This window comes from Acanthochromis polyacanthus, chromosome 14 (assembly GCF_021347895.1).
Source record: "Acanthochromis polyacanthus isolate Apoly-LR-REF ecotype Palm Island chromosome 14, KAUST_Apoly_ChrSc, whole genome shotgun sequence".
Classification (NCBI taxonomy): Eukaryota; Metazoa; Chordata; class Actinopteri; family Pomacentridae; genus Acanthochromis; species Acanthochromis polyacanthus.
The window spans coordinates 18,798,322-18,815,579 of NC_067126.1; the positions used below are offsets into that span (position 1 = coordinate 18,798,322).

General features: G+C 39.7%; 1 protein-coding gene across 4 annotated transcripts in view; it reads right to left on the reverse strand.

The window, feature by feature from the left end:
• Window positions 1-17,258, reverse strand: part of glsb (glutaminase b) — a 45,484-nt gene that overhangs the window by 7,547 nt on the left and 20,679 nt on the right. For 3 of the 4 annotated variants that reach the window (XM_022190236.2, XM_051958551.1, XM_022190238.2), the window contains 5 exons: window positions 17,174-17,224; window positions 16,453-16,629; window positions 14,551-14,682; window positions 13,855-13,947; window positions 2,725-2,786 (listed from right to left, as the gene is read on the reverse strand). In XM_022190236.2, the coding sequence (XP_022045928.1) occupies window positions 2,725-2,786; window positions 13,855-13,947; window positions 14,551-14,682; window positions 16,453-16,629; window positions 17,174-17,224 (515 nt within the window). Of the gene's footprint in view, window positions 1-2,724; window positions 2,787-6,587; window positions 13,169-13,854; window positions 13,948-14,550; window positions 14,683-16,452; window positions 16,630-17,173; window positions 17,225-17,258 lie in introns of those variants that run through there. The other variant, XM_022190237.2, reaches the window with a different exon arrangement.

A 17,258-nucleotide genomic window follows, 5' to 3' on the forward strand; every position in this document is an offset into this window, starting at 1 on the left:
CATCTCCACTGTCTTCTGGGCGTTGAGCTCCAGGTCGTTCCTGCTGCACCAGGTCACCAAGTTGTCTACCTCCAGCCTGTAAGCAGACTCATCCCCATCAGACATGAGTCCAATGAGGGTGGTGTCATCTGCAAACTTCAGGAGTTTGACGGACTGGTGTCTGGAGGTACAGCTGTTGGTGTACAGGGAGAACAGCAGTGGGGAAAGAACACAGCCTTGGGGGGAGCCAGTACTGATGGTCCTGGTCTCGGAGACTTGCTTCCGCAACTTCACATGCTGCTTCCTGTCAGACAGATCCATCTGCAGGTGGAGGCAGGCACACTCAACTAGAGGAGCTTGTCCTGGAGCAGGGCAGGGATGACTGTGCTAAAAGCAGAACTGAAATCTACAAACAGGATCCTGGCGTAGGTTCCTGCTGAGTGCAGGTGCCGCAGAATGAAGTGGAGAGCCAGGTTGACGGCGTCGTCTACCGACCTGTTGGCTCTGTAGGTGAACTGCAGGGGGTCCAGAAGAGGTACTGTGATGGCTTTTAGGTGAGGAAGCACAAGGCGCTCAAAAGACTTCATCAGCACAGAGGTCAGAGCGACAGGTCTGTAATCATTAAGCCCAGTGGGTCTTGGCTTCTTCGGGACAGGGATGATGGGGGGGGGGGGGGGGGGGGGTGTCTTGTGGGGCAATGCCACTGGGTTGTTGCACGTACACACTGAGAGGCTGTCCGGCCTGTCTGGCCGGCGTTTATAAAGTCCTTCAAATGTCCGGGTTTTTGAACTGAAAATTTTTCGCGCGCGAGCTGGAAGTGTGTCCTCTTTTCAGAGAAACAGAATATGGTCACCCTACCGTATGTTTGGTCCTGTTGTCGCGTCTCTTCCCTCCGCCGGGTGAAAAAATTGCTGGGCATTTGGTGGTTAGAGCGCTTTTCGTAAAATTTCCTGGCATGATTTTTCGTTTTCATGTGGTCTATCAGCACTTGGCATCCTCTGTCGCTGTATTTTGTCTCACCGTTGCACACCATGCACCTCGCTTTCCCAGCTACATCTAACTTTCGATAATGCTCTCCAATCGTTTCCAACTCGTGCTTTTGGTGCGTAAGCTTCATGGATTTCACCAACCACTCCCAATTCCACTTGACGCGACACCCATCGTCCACTTTCCTTGCTCTATTCTCCTCTTTCCTGTCCATAATTCTAGCCTTATTCCTCTTTCTCCCTGTCCTCCTTCTTCGCGCGACCACACAAACTGCCTTCCACTCTCGTAAAATGGTAGTTTTCGCGTTACTGAATTTGAACACGATGTACGTGAAAGTAAACATTGCAAGCCAGCGCACTGCTGACAACTACGTGCGATCCAACCCTATACCCCTTACATCCCATATTTTTTTCTCATCGAATTTGGGCGATTCACGTTGGGTCTCAACATTGATACCTCGATACGCGAATTTTTGCGGATCCGCGACCAAATAACATGCCTGACCAATTGACCTCAGCATGTTTTTGGACAGGGCTGCACAGTGGAGTAGTGGTTAGCACTTTTGCCTTGCAGCAAGAAGATCACTGGTTCAAATCCCAGGGTAGGCCTGGGATCTTTCTGCATGGAGTTTGCATGTTCTCCCTGTGCATGCGTGGGTTTTCTCCGGGCACTCCGGCTTCCTCCCACAGTCCAAAAATATGCTGAGGTTAATTAATACCTCTAAATTGCCCTTAGGTGTGAATGGGAGTGTGATTGTTTGTCTGTATATGCAGCCCTGCGACAGACTGGCGACCTGTCCAGGGTGTCCCCTGCCTTCGCCCGAGTCAGCTGGGATAGGCTCCAGGCCCCCCGCGACCCTAGTGAGGATAAAGCAGTGTAGAGAGAATGGATGGATGGATGTTTTTGGACTGTGGGAGGAAGACAGAGTATCCGAAGAAAACCCACACATGCACAGAGAGAGCATGCACACTCCAAGCAGAAAGATCCCAGGCAAGGACGTGAACTGGGATCTTCTAGTCTTCTAGCTGCAAGGTGATGGTGCTACCCACTGAGCAACTGTGCAGCCCCTGTCTATCTTTTTGCAGCCAGGTCACAATGGGATTATTATTATAGGTAATCGTGCCTTCTTTTACTCTGGCTGCATGCTGTTGTTTGATTGGTTTGATTGGTTGTGAGTGTGTCTGGGTGGGTATTTTGACCCGGAGGAGCAGCCGCCCCAAGCAGGTGGCATCACTGCACTCATCAGGCCCTTTCAGACTAGACCAGGTGGCATCACTCTGCTCATCAGACGCCAGGTGGTTTCTTTTGGTCAGTACATTGTGCCACGTGTCAATGGCGCCCTCGATTGTCTGTCTGGCAGCAAGTGGTTTTCAGTGTTGGGTCTGCGCAGTGGCTATTATCAAATCCCTATGGCTGAAGAGGACAAATAGAAAACTGCCTTCATATGTCCTCTGGGATTCTTCCAGTTTGAACAGATGCCAAAGGCGATCACAGGAGCTCCTGCTACATTCCAACAACTTATGGAAAAGACAGTTGGTGACATGCATATGCTTGAAGTCATCGTTTATCCGGACAATCTGATTGTATTTGGCAAAACTTTGGAGGAAAATGAACAAAGACTCCTCAAAGTTATAACCCACCTTGGAGAAGCTGGTCTCAAGTTTTATGTTAGGAATCAGCTCCACTGTTTGACACACATGCAACAAGCCTGAATGAATCCCTGAGCAATGTTAAAGGCTGTGTGAGTGTGAGCTTCACCTCCTCAGGGCAGATGCGTCTCCTGTGTAGGCAGCAAACAGCAGGTTGATGACTGACTTGACCTGTGAGCAGAGACAGAGACATGGCATTTGCAGGAGGACCTCTGAGTCACACTACTGTCATCAGGGCACCAGCAGCTAGAAGAAACATCAGCTAATTTAACTACCATTCCTACAAAGGACTAGCAGGGATAAAGCACAACACATATACAGCCAACGCTATACAGTTCATGTCTTAGTAGCACTGAAGGAATTTCCTTCTCATTATTATTCAGTCACATTCTAATTTAGTTCATTATGACAAAATATCCATTCATACTTGAACATGTAACTAACTGCTACACATACTCTTCAACATGACTGAATATCAGGAACAGAGATCCCTGCTTTGATCAAGACTTACCATCAGACAGGAAAGAATCATTTCCTACAAGCAAAACTTGAAGAGGTCATGCAAAGAAATATCGGAAATGTCACATTATGAGAATCAGGGCAGTATCTCAGAGAATGTTACACTTTTTGCAGTTTAACTTCAGCTTCTTTTAATCTCTACATTTATTTTCTGATGAATGATTGCAGGATGAAAGGAACGAACAAAACTTAGCACAAGTTCCAAGCATTGGTGGAAAGTAATGGAGTACAGATTTACTCAAGTACACTTTTGAGGTACTTTATTTTAGGACTTACATTTTATGCTAATTTGTATCCCACTCTACCAAGTCTAAGTGTAAAACATTGTACTTTTTTAAGATGAAGATTTTACTTAACGGTTAAGTGACAAACTTTTAAAATTTAATACAGTTACAGATTACATCAGAGGTTTGTAACCTGTTTGACTTCTTACAGAAAGCAGTGTGTAGTTGGACTCACATTTAGGATGTCTGAGTCATTACCAGCTAGACCAAATAGTGATTTAATCTTCTCACATGGTTCCATTTCAATAAATGTCCAAATGATGCATGTCAACATCCAAAAACTAAAACCAGATTTATGTACCAGAACTTTTTTTCCTTCCCTCTCCCATTAACCATGCTTGTACCCCTCAGATTTAACTGCTGTCTCTGTATGAAACTAGATATAAAGTATTACAAAGCAGCCCCAACTGCAACAACTGTGACACGCTCCTGATGTTCACTTTTATTAAACTGTATTATTGGTACTTTTACTTTGGTAAAGGATCTAAATACTTCTTCCACCTTTGTTTACAGGTACACTACCATTCAAAAGTTTAGGGTTACCCAGACAATTTCATGTTTTCCATGAAAACTCACACTTTTATTCATGTGCTAACATAATTACACAAGGGTTTTCTAATAATCATAAGTCTTTCAACATGATTAGCTAACACAATGTAGCATTAGAACATAGGAGTGATGGTTGTTGGGAATTGTGCTCTATAACTGTAGCTATTCCATTAAAAATCAGCCGTTTCCAGTTACAATAGTCATTTACCACATTAACAATGTCTAGACTGGATTTCTAATTAATTTAATGCTGCCTTCATTGGGAAAAAAAGATTTTCTTTCAAAAATAAGGATATTTCTAAGTGATCCCAAACTTTTGAATAATAGTGTTTGTAAAAATGTGTAGAAAGTTCAACATTACATTAATGACAAACAAATACAATTACATTAAAGTAGTGCTATTGAAAATATTGCTAATTCAACTGTTGCAACTCATGAAACTGAAATGAAAGCACACACTGAAAGAATCTGTGAAGCAACCGAGACAAACATCTCGCAACGAGCGGTAAAGTTTCTAGAGTAACCTAACACTCGGGTAATCTTGTTTTGCTGACTTCACTTTGCTGCACTCAGGTAAAGATTTACTATAGGACCCTGTGACATCTCTGCCAGCTGTGGCTGCACTTTATGCAGATGTCTGATGCTGAGAAACACAGCTGTTCAGCCTGAGGGAAAGATACCATTAAAGAAGCCACAGAGGACAGCAATGGAGCCAAGAACGAAACATTACAGGGCATCAGTTCAGCGCTCAAACAGGCCTTCAACTTATTACAACACCTAGAGCCACACAAGCCTTTAAAAGCAAAAGCAAGACCAGGAGCAACACTTGTTTTGCTCATCCTTCTAACTCTGTGTAGCAGTCCGTCACGTCACAGTAGTTTCATCCTGCTCCCAGTACCTAAATCTGCATTTTTCTGTCAGTATCAAGCAAGAACAGCTTTTATTTATAAATGTGTTCTATTAAAATTCCTGGTCAGATTTGACCTCTCTCTTATAACAGCCTCTACCTGTATCTAAACTGACACTGTGGGTCAGTGTGTTCAGTAAACAGCGATGATGTGCAGTGTTTAGAGCTAAACTCCTGAACTGCACCGCATCACAGTGTACAGTTTGTTTTTCCACTGCCAGTGTGCTACTGATGCCACTGTTGCTTTATTTTACCAAGGAAAAAAAATTTGATTGCAAGGTCTTAATTTATGCTCACTGAAGAGCAGTGAATCCTCTGGTTTGTAGCTCAGTTACCATAGTTACAACACATCGATGGGATTATTAAATGTAAAAGGCTACAGTGAAAACAAAAAGGGGAACTGGTATTTTTAAAGACATTTTCACCTTTTAAACATTGTAGCTTTAAATTTTTCTTTAAAGCACCCACTTGTGAAAATCTATTTTTTCCTTTGTAAACATGTCCATATGGTGTGACCACTGTGCAGCCCTCTGGCTCAAACGTGTGCTTAAATTTTCCAATGTTACAATTTGCCATTGTGTAGTTCAACAGTGTCTGAGCTGAGCTGTAGGTGAGCGGTTGTGCTTGAGCAGTGGAGGGGACTACATTTAAGCCATCTTAAGGCAGGAAGAGATTATTTTAATTTAAAACAGAACTTTAAAATATGTAACTTCAATCCCCAGAGATGGGGTTTTTAGGCTTTAAATGAATGGCCAGGTGATTTTAATAAAAAACAAACATCTAAATACAAGTTTTACAGCTAGGTCATGCTCTAAATATGAAGCTCCTTTCAGCATTAATAAAATAATCAATATTTCTTAACATATTTATGTTAGAAAAACAGACCTAGACGTAAACCTTAAATCTATTTCTCTGCTGGATCTGTAAAATGCTGCAAAACAGGAATACAGACCGTAATCGGTGGCTGTTATGCAACCTGACAAAAAGAACAAAGCAGCATTATTGTCAACAACAAGCTAGTTCAACCTTCAACATATCCTGGATAACTAGACTCATTTCCCTCCAAGGCTCTCATTTCTTTCCTTCTTCCTTCTTGTCTCCTCTCTGCTTCATGTGAACACAGGCTGCGATTCAGCCAAAAACTCTCTGATTTAATGACGTGAGTCAGTCGTGGCTTCTCAGCTGCACTGATGTTTAAATGGAAGCTCATAGAAGAAAGCGATTTTGATATATCAGTTTTAAGGTTAGATTTGGCATAGTTTCCTGACAGAACCATCATATGTGCTTACTGTAATTAGGGAGAGTATTTGGATGTTCAACATTCTGATGACTTGTTCTGTTGATACAGTTTCTGGCTCATAAATGTCATCTTAAAAAGCATGCTGATAAATTAAACCTGCTCGCACATTTTGGGGTTCAGAGAAATAACATTTAATCTATGCAAACACGAATGTTTATACAACAAATTGCAAATCAACTGTCACAAAAATTCTAATTGCAACAACTGGAGATGCTGTTCCAGTTTGACATTTAACATCAGAAAATACTTTGAGGCTTTAAGCAAACTAAAAAAAAAGTGTTCTAAACTCCTAAGTATTTGCGACTTTGCATTTTGTATACAGCTACTGGAGTGAAGGGTGGTGGCAGAAGAATCTAAAATCAAGGAACATGTGTTTGTTGATAAAAGAACAGCTGTGAGCGCACAGACAGGGATGATGAATAACAGTGCTTTATTTCGTTTCATACAGGGAACACAAAGGCAACCAAAAAAAAAAAAAAAAAACGGTAACACCACTTTTACTGTCATGTCTGCTCGTCCATCACAGCTAAAGGAGCTGAAGAACTTGGTCAGAATTGTGAAGCTCACGTCTCTGTGTCTCCTCCAAGCAGACAGGACAGTTCAGGAGCTTATGGAGACTTTACATACAGAATCACAAACAGAAAGGTTTGACAGTCAGGAGCTTGGAACTGTATGGTTTCATCTACTGAAGGTTTGAGTTTTCTTTTATGCATTCAGCTTTTAGGATTCTAATGTAACCATTCCGTAATTTTTTTGCATTTCGACAAAGTTCAATTAAATCTTTGGCCAAGAGACTTGCTTGTACGATAACATATACATAAATATCTGATATCTGACCAAAACACCCAAGAACCTTACAATTCCAAGGTCAAACTGTAATGGTAGTGATCATTATAAATGTATATGCAATTTCACAGAGGATAAAAATTTATGATCAGGACATAAGTCAACATAAATAAAAGACATGAAAGGAAATCAAGTGAACCATATGAAGACAGGATTAAAAAAAAAACATTTCTCATATACAACAACATGCATGCAAGATGGAAACTGAGAATTCAAAGAAATATCAACCCATACATGACATGAGCCAAACGATGTCAGGATTTCCATGGAAATGCGAGTAACTGCATTCAAAAGCCCTGCCGTCATGAATTTCTTTGTAATAATCAAACAGTGAGGAATGAGAGAAGGGTCGCTGCGATGCTGCCCACCCCCCATGAAAAGTAATATGAGTTTATCTGCCATTCTGATTTGGAAAGCAAAGAGGAAAAAGCTGAGGTAATCAATGCTGATGGGTTGGAATGAGGTTAAATCAGTGTCCTGTCAGAGCTGGTCTGGTTCAGTCTCGTGGACATTTTCAAGTGATGGATTTCAGAATTTTTGCAGATGGAGAGAAACATGATCGTGTAGCAGCAAAGAAATAAAGATCAGTCAGAAATGGGAGACGGACTCCTTTCACTGACATTCAAGAGAGGCGACCCACATGACTGAGACTGGTCAAAAATCAGAGTCAGGCTGGGGACCTGACACACTGAAACTGGAGTTACACTCGAATGCGACGGAAAATGGTGGTGATCCCACGGTAGCGAAATAGTTGCAAATGAATTTTCTGTTGAGTCACTGATTGTTCCAGATTTACATGTAAGGTAATGCTCCTTCAGATTCTAATATAAGTTGATGTGTTGACACATGGTTACTCATTGTTGCACCAAGAATGTGTTTAAACCACAAGTCCCAGATCCCAAATAATGCCTGATATGTCAACTTTTAGACAGTTGCTATTGTTTGGCAAATATGAAATATAATCAGAACTTATTTTATATCCTAGATAACCTCTGCAGTTATAGTTGTACTGACATGAAATCTCTGCAAAATGTGTGGGAAAACATGGAAAACGCATAACAATGCAAACTACTACAGAGTTAACTAATGTGTATACTGTAGACAACATTTGATTGTTGTAAGATCAAATGCAGCTAATGAGGTTGGAACGCAACAAAACTAAATCTGATATTTACCCTCCTGTTGTCCTTGTTTACAAACTTTACAGGTACCAAAAAATATTATTTCCTTGTCTGAAAAAAAATCCAAAAATTCAGCGAAAAAAACTGAAAATTTGCAAAACCTTCATCAACAAAATTTCAATAATTCTTTAAGTTAAAAAAAAAAACAAATTTGGAAAGAATTCTTGTAAATATTTTCAAAAAATTACTAAAAATCTTCCAAAAAAACCTATAAATATCTAAAGTTATTGCATATATATCAGTAAAACTTCTATTTTCTTTAAGAACATTCACACAAAAAAGTCAACCAAAATCCTGTGAATTTTGGTTGATTTTTTTGTGAATGTTCTTAAACATTTTTAACATTTCTTTTTTCCTCCAACAAAAGTTCAAAGTTTTCCCGAAAATGTGGACATCACTGTGAAAAAAAAACATTTTTGTCCACATTTTCAAACTTGAAACCGGGTCAATTTTGACACGCAGGACAACACGAGGGTTAAGCGTTGTATCAGTTTTTCCAAATGCTAATTTTAATACCTTCCTTAATGGTCCACCATGAAACCTTTAACAGAAAACCAGTTAAAACAGCGGTGAATCCACCCTGACGCGGTCCATCGATTCCAAAGAGAATGAATGACGACAGAGGCTTTTGAATACTTTTTACCTCGACACAATGATGAGCAGAAACTTAATAACACAAAGAAAAACACTAACAGAAGTCTATGAGTTGAAAAATAAAATACAACAGAAATTAAACGACTTCTCAACATGACAGATTAATAACAAGGTCTTCCTGGCTCCAGCAGCCATCGCGTAGAGCTCAGGTCAAACCCACCAGCACACACCACACAGCAGTTGTACATTTTCAACAATGACTGAATAACAAACAGATAAAACTCCCCTCCCAGTACAGTCACAGTAAAGCGACATCTAAGCTAAGGCATCTGCTGACATGACATTCATGTGCAAATATTTCTATTTCCTGGAGGAGATAATGTCACCACGTTGGAACGTTTTAAGTGTATGTATAATCAAACTCACTCTGCTGCTGAGGATCGTCATCACTCTGTATACAGACACACCTGAAAGCTATATACACCTGCTGCTATGTACATTCAGAGGTACAGTAAAATATGTATATGGAAAGAAGCTGTCACGATTTGCAGCCATACTAAAGGAATAACACTTTGAGACATCTCAAACAATACTGATTGTATTTTACGTTTGCATACAGATAGTCACACCACACTTTGAGTAGTTCTCTCATCAAACTCAGCTATCTGATATTGTAGGTTCAAGTTTTTCCCCCCCTCTAAAGACATGCTGCTGCAAGAAGGATGAATCCACCTTACTCTGCCTTGCCAGTAGATTTATCGCCATTAAAGTCTATGCCACAGAAAACGTTGATTTAAAGGTCTTGAGAACCTGTTTTCCCAAGCAGATTCTTCCTTTTAGTGAGAATCTCCTACATTAGCAAAAACTAGAGCCAATTTGGAACAATGAAGGCCTTTCTCCACAACTTGTTCTTCCATGTGGTAATAAAATAAGAGTTGCATCGATTGATTCATTAGTGTATCAATTACCGTCATGCTTAGTGATGCCTAATGATTGACTATTCATTTATAGTTGTTTATTTGCTTAAAATGCATTAACCAATATTGCAGAAGGTGGGGAAGGTGCAGTCTGTCAGAAAAAGTGCTGTAGTACCACTAGGTTGACCCTCTAACAGTTTATTAAGTGTCAATTTGATCTGCACAAATTAGAAAATATTGTCTGTCACTCACTGAACTATTGATAGTTGCCGTCATCAACAACGGTACGAGAAATTATTTAAATCAAAGTGTTGAAAAAAGATTACTCAAAACATCACTGAGTCATTCCCACGTGGCCTCTGTAGTCCAAGTGGGTCAAAAGTATTTAATTTACAGTAGCATAAGACAAAAAATGCTACTTTTTTCGTTTGTTTCATTGAGAAATAAATCCTGCCAAAATTTTGACTCGTACTGTAATTGTGGTATCTGTTATAGAATAATTCCAATCTCATTTTTTTTGCATGGTTGTCAGCTCTTCGGCAGTAGAAGATATATTTTTTGAAATGCTAATATTATTGTTGAAGTGTACACACTAGATTAAAGTTCCCAAATCTTGACCATTCGGGAAGCAAAGTTTTGTTTACTTTTGGGAGCTTATGACAGTGTCACACAGTCTCCATCTTCTGCTTCATCAATACTCTGCCAAGGAACAGACTTATGTGACGATCGGCGTATGTTTGTCTGTCTGTCTGCAACATTACTTAAAACGGATTTGGATGAAATATTCAGGGATGGTCAGAAATGACACAAGGACCAAGTGATTAGATTTTGGCAGTGAAGCGGCTTATAGTCTGGATCCACAGATTTGTTGAAGATTTCTGTACTGAGAGATCCCTGAAACTATTACTACAAGGGAACACCACAACCCTACAAAAATCCACTGCTGTGGACTTATCAGGACTTATCCGTTGTAAATGATAAAGCGATTGAGCAGCCTTGGCAGAGTACCCAGCTCTGAGTGCTTTTCTTGTTTTGTTTACTGCACGTCCTAAATGTAGGATTACATGAGGAACTAACAGAAAGGTTTGGAAGCGGTCTAACCGACTTTCTGTAGTTTTTGAGAAAAATGGGATCAAAGTTTTGTGTTTTCAAGAATGGTCTAACATTCAAAGTGCCACTGTGACACTATATTTGGGTTGAGGGTTGGACCACTTGGCCATTAAAATCTAGACCATAAATATTACAGAAATTATATAAAACTCAATTTATTTTTTGTGGGTTAGACCACTCTGCTTCTAATCTCCTGAACTGCCCTTCTCCTCAATTTTGATACAAATCTAATATCGTAATACAAAGAAAAGGTCACAAATCTCACTAGATTCTTTGATGCCTACCTTTGGCATGGCCCATTATTCTTTGCCAAAATACATTTCAGGCACATAAACACCGAGCATCATCTGCTGCTGTGTGTGTTCTGAATTTCCAATAATCTCAATAGTATTTCAGTAACAGGACAAATAAGTAATTCTTAGACCCTTTAAACTATCAGTCTGATCAATCGTTGCGCAGCCTTCATGTAGAAAGTAGGTTAATGTTCTAGAGAAGCCATCATGTTTGAACATATGCCTGTTTTTGTGCACTGTGCAAACATGCAGTAATAGTTTTGGAATGCAGCCCAGAAAAACACGGTCTTCACCTACTCACAGCAGAGAAGTTAAAGGTTGGATCAGGACTGTTCAGACCTATGGTAGCTATCAGGGGCTTTAACTGGAGGTCGCAGCAGCAGAAAACACACACCACCACCGCCACTAACGTCATACTGAGGATACTCGGTAAAGAACACAAACACAAAAGAAACAGCCACACATGCATACATTGGACCTTTTTTCTTCATCTGTACTCAACAGAATAGCAAAAAGCTGCAGCAGTCCTCTGAGCAGCTGCTCCTGAGAGCGGTCAGATGAGAGAGGACAACTGAGTCAAGTTGCCACGAGAAGCCTTATTAAAAGTCTGATGCTTTAGCTACCTCAGCTTTCTCCTATGCTGTTTGGCTGAGTACACTTTTCCTATCAAAAAAATCTATCCCAAATGCGGCCCAGGCACAAACACTGACTGATTCAGTTCAAGATAAAATCCTATTTTATGGCAATATATCTTTTTCAACATACCATCTCTGTCAAACAGCAGGTTTCTCATGACTGTTTGTGTTTCAAATGCCAAAGCTCACATCACTCTGGCTTGTTGACAGTTGTTCAGTAATGTCTCTTTTGTATTCTATTCCTAACATTAAAGATATGCATGGTGGCACAAATTAGTTATTCATTTGAATGTTTACGATGAAAAACTATTCCAGCACATACAAATGTGCAGAATAAGTTCTGGATATCTTTTGCAGACGAGGAAATGATACTGGTGGAGTTCCAACACAATTCACAGATAATGTCTGTCAGAAGGCTAGAAAATGTTGCATTATAGTCACAGTGACTCTAATAAGCTTTTGCGTGAGCGGTTAAATTTTCCTTCACGGTACAGGATGTAAGACTCAAACAGCGAAAAGACCTGCATTAATAAAATCCCTTTAGAATTTTACGCTCATTTTTGAAAAATGAGAAACTTAGCCAAACATTTTTGCACTCTGGCCCATGCGTTCACAGCTAAATAATAAGTTCATAATGTTCTACTTTGACCAAACAATTTCCAACAACAGTCAGAAACTGCATGCGTCTTTAGAGGCATTCTAATCGTGCACTACTCATTTGTACTTATGTGCTAATATTACTTGAATCTTAGGCCTCAGTGTGAGCTGCAGTGAGCAACCATTCATGTGAAGTAGTCTGACTGTTTAAAGACTGCTGGTCTGAAGGCTGGCTCCACACATGCAACCACACACGTTTGCATTGCTTTTTAAAGTTCAAATTTAATTTCAAAAAGCAACCCTTTTAAAGAACACTGTCAAAATAGGGGAAAAAACAACTATATAGCAATAAAGGGCTTAAGATGGAAAAAAGAGCACAACGTGTACACTGTACATCAGATGCTAGAACCGCTAAGGCAACAAGGAGGTGGAGGCTCATTTGAAATTCAGAGCAAAATAAACAGTAGCTCATCCCACTTTTCCAGCACAAATAAAAAGAACAAATTTCCCAGTCAATTCACTCAGTAACCGCTTCACAAGCAATAAATAATCCTCTATAGAATTTATATATAAATATATGAGGGTGAGGAAAGATAGTGCTGTCGTTGCAAGAGGTGGGGAGAGAGATCAGGCGAAGTGGGGGTGCGGCCTCTCCTTTTACTGTTTTTAAAGTTTCATTTGCTGGCATTGTCCATCCTATAGACTACAGTGGTGGAGCTGTCCTGATGCGACTCAGTGGGAGACACCTTTTTCCAAAGAGGCGCTTTCAGAGCTAGCTCTTGTTGGAGGCTCTCATAATCCATGGGTCCGAAGGAGTGTTGCTGTTTCAATCGATACGGATAACAAATTAGTATCACTCCCTCCATGTTTTTATGCTTGTGTGCTTTGTGGTTTGCTGCAACATTTTTGGAAAACTAGTCCCAAAATCAATACATGTTATTATTTATTATGCAAGTTTCAGTATGGCAAATTCTGAACTGTGCTTTTTTTTAAACTTGAGTCTAGTTTTTCGTCAGCTTCGGCCTTCACGTGATTTTGTCATATTTGTAAAAACTAGTGATGACCACAGAGGTGTTAAGTACCAGTTTCCTGCTTTTGTTATAACAAATTTATACACTTCCCTAAGACTGTTACACCATATACACATAATCTGCAGCAAACTGAACAAAATCTACCTACTTTAAAAGGTGACAAAGTATGTTAACTATGCTAGAAAACAAATGCAGTTTCTGCAACAAGAATTCCAAAGGGGTGACAACACACCCCAGAGAGAAAGGAGGAATATGTTTTCCTCTTTTGCTCTTTATGTGAATTTGTGTTTTTTCAGTTTAGGAATACTATACACACAGTTATGGAGGGCAATTAATGCAGAATGCAAACAGCTTCTAACTACAGTATCCTCCCAGATTGCTTGAGAGAAGATGTGTTGCTTTATGCGTCTGATGAACGAAATGGATAAAAGATTTGGTGTATTTTCCCCTCACAATAAGCCGTTGTGTGTCCTTACCCGCTGGTCCCCTCCTTCTCTACGAGGATCATGCTTCTTGGCAAAGTGTCTCAGATTGTCATAGTTGTGGAAGTTAAAAAGCTCCACCAGGTCCTGAAATGCAAACAGACACAGATGATTTAGAAAGGTAAATATATTCATCTATTATGTTTCACCCTTAAAAAGCCAATGAATCTAGTAGTATTACAAAGTGTATAAGGTTTCCTTTATAAAGGGGGAAAGTAATCTGATTACATATGTGACATGCAGATTCTGGTACCTTGTTTACTAAGATCTGTAGCTAGACCTGGCCTCAGAGTAATTATTAATCAAGCATCAAGTTACTTATTAAACAGGGTCAGTCACGCTGACGCTGTGACAGAGAAGTCGGGACAGAACAGCCACTGTTGAACAATTTGTGATCATTAATAACACTTTTTTTTTCCATTTTTTGTACAAACAATTATTACTTATTACTTCAAGCCATATAAAAAAGTGCATCAAAATTGAAAAAAGGTATAAAGTAAACCAAGTCATTCATACCATGTAAGGATACTTGACATCTCTGCTCAAGATGAATACAAACAATACTGCAGTAATGTTATAATGTACACAGATGAAAACCCTAGTGTAGTAATTTCTTGCACTGACTGTGTATTTATTCTTTGTAAATGCAAACTGCACTGATACACTCCTCTGTTTCCGGACGCTGCCTACCGTGCAGAACTGTATTCCTCTAACAGAGTTGCCCAGTTTGTCTAGCGGAGGCGACCAGCACATAATACCCATCACGTTGGGCACAACCAGCAGGATCCCCCCTGATACTCCAGACTTGGCTGGCAGACCGACCTACAACAGGGACAACAGAAATAACAGTTACATAAGGGAAAATCAACTGTGTTCATCAACAGTAGCAGCACAGCATCAACACAAAACTGAAAGTGGAAAATCAGCAAAGAAAGTGGACACAGCTTCAATAATTTAGCAGATACAGGAACCTGATTCTTACCAGCACTATTTTGCAAAAAACTGAAGATTCTTTACAAAATGTAACTAAAAAATTTGTAATTTTCTTTCACTGAGCACACATTTGATTGCTCACTTTAAAGTAAGACATACGGATAGATAAGAGGTTAACATTATGGCCAGTCCTTTTGTTTCCATTGATCAAACGGACAATTTAGATGAGATACTTCAATAGTCCGTCTACTAGAAGCAGACAGAAGGACCAACATACAATGTGCTGCAGCAGACAATTTCAGCAGCAAATGGATAAAAAACAGCTTAAAAAAGGTAATATATATATATATATATATATCAGATAAGATTGCATTATATTTAGATTATTTTCACCGTTTACTTTGCAGTCAGACAGCCCTTTAAAGCACTAAAGTCACACAGCAGCAGACCAGCATCTCCTCTGTCTTGCGAGATAAAATTACTGTTTTCACTAACAGTAATCTCTGGACTTTGAAGAGAACAATAAAAAAGCTTTGTCTCCTTGTTAGAAAGGTGTCTCTGAAAGTAAGGTAAAGTGCTAACAATCTAAATATAGCATAGACTGCTTTTAGCTGTGCCTTTTTTTAGGTGAAAAAATGTATTTTGCTGCTGATCTTTACCATAGTAGTGCATGACTTTCCTGCAGGTCCTTCTAACAGCTTCTCCAAACCATCTACAACAAATCTCATCCTATCAACTGCAGCTTACCATGAGAATTTACACCCTTCAGATATTCCCACGCATTGCTTATTTTCTCTACATTTCTCTGCCATCAGCATGTGTGTCATTTAAATGTGCCAGCCTACAACAACACCTTGGCCAATGTTGTGTCTCTTGATACAAGCATGTATACTCCACAGTAAATACAGTGTGTCAGCAGTGCTTTAAATTATTTAGCACTTGATCAGTGTGACAAATCAAGCCATTATGATAAATACTTCTGAGTGGGACTCGCTCTATTCATCCCAGAGGCTGACAATGCTGTCTACGACTGGGTAATTCTCAGTGAAAACTCCCCATTACACTTTGGTCTGAGGTTATCCAAGCTGTAAGCCAAATGCAAATAATAGCAGCCTGCTATCAGATAGCACCATCCATGACTACACTTGTACATATAAGTCCTTCTAATGCTCTACTGCACACATTCATTTAGTACTATTGAAATGTTGGGAATGTTTTTGTCCTAAGTAAAGGGTTAATGTGCAACTAAAGGCTTTATTAGGCAACATTTATGGCAAAAACAGATCATAAAGCAATAAACTATGTCATCACAGTAGTTGCTTCATACCACCACACATTAAGAAGCTTCACCTAAAAACGATAACAAAAAAGTTCCTGTGTCCTCCAAAATAATTTGCTAATGCTACTTTAAGGCTGGATGCTAGCTTGACACCATACAAGCACGGGTATTGTGTGTGCTTTGACTGCAACATGCATGAGAATATTGTATAATCTTTAATCATTCAGAATACTAAAATTTTAATTCATAATTCAGATACTATGGGGATATCAGTGTCCAGTCTTGTCTGTGTAGCTTTGAGTCTTTGCTCCTAAAGGTGTTTCCCTTCAGTAACTGACAGGTTCATACTTGCATTCTTGTAAAACGTGCATTGTACTTACATGGAAAGCAAACTGTCCTGAGAAGTCGTACATCCCGCAGGAGTGCATCAGACTCAGTGTGTTCCTCACAGCCTCGGGGCTCAGCACACGCTCACCAGTGATTGGGCAGATACCGCCGTTGGCCAGGGTGGCCGCCATGACACTGGCGCTCTCACAGGTCACCTCAATGGAACACAGCTGTAGGAGCACATAAAGAATAATTTGTGGAAGAAGAAATATAAAGGTTGGGTTGGCTTGATGAAAATGATGTGAATTATATGCCTTCAGTCACCACATGTAAATCAAACTGAACACCTACAGTATGCCTGGTTTTGGGGCAACTTATCAAAGAATATTTTTTGAAGAATTCAGCCTTTTTTCCTTGTCTGAATTGAAAATATACTGGTATCTCAACTGCATGATATTTCAGTGACTACAGACGTTCAGCCTGTAAGTATCATCTGTATAGTATGAAGAAGCTATAATTAGTACACAGTGAAATCAACATAATGGAAAACGCCCTGGTTTGAGGAAAAAAAAACTGTATGTGGCTGAAATTGATAGAGAAGAAGATCTAGCCAGGGTCTGAAGTTCAAGTACACATTCCACAACATAGTAAGAGCTGCCATGAAGCAGAAAAACATTCTGTAATTAAAAATCCAAAAACACACTTGAGTAAGGATAAAGCGGTGTATAGAGAATGGATGGATAGATGGAAAACACAAATAGAAATTACTCGTACTTGAAAGTAGAAGTCCAGTACGGAGGTCATGTCTGTCCCCTCAGGGAAACACTGCAGAGAAACAACAGACTTTAAAACAAGTAAC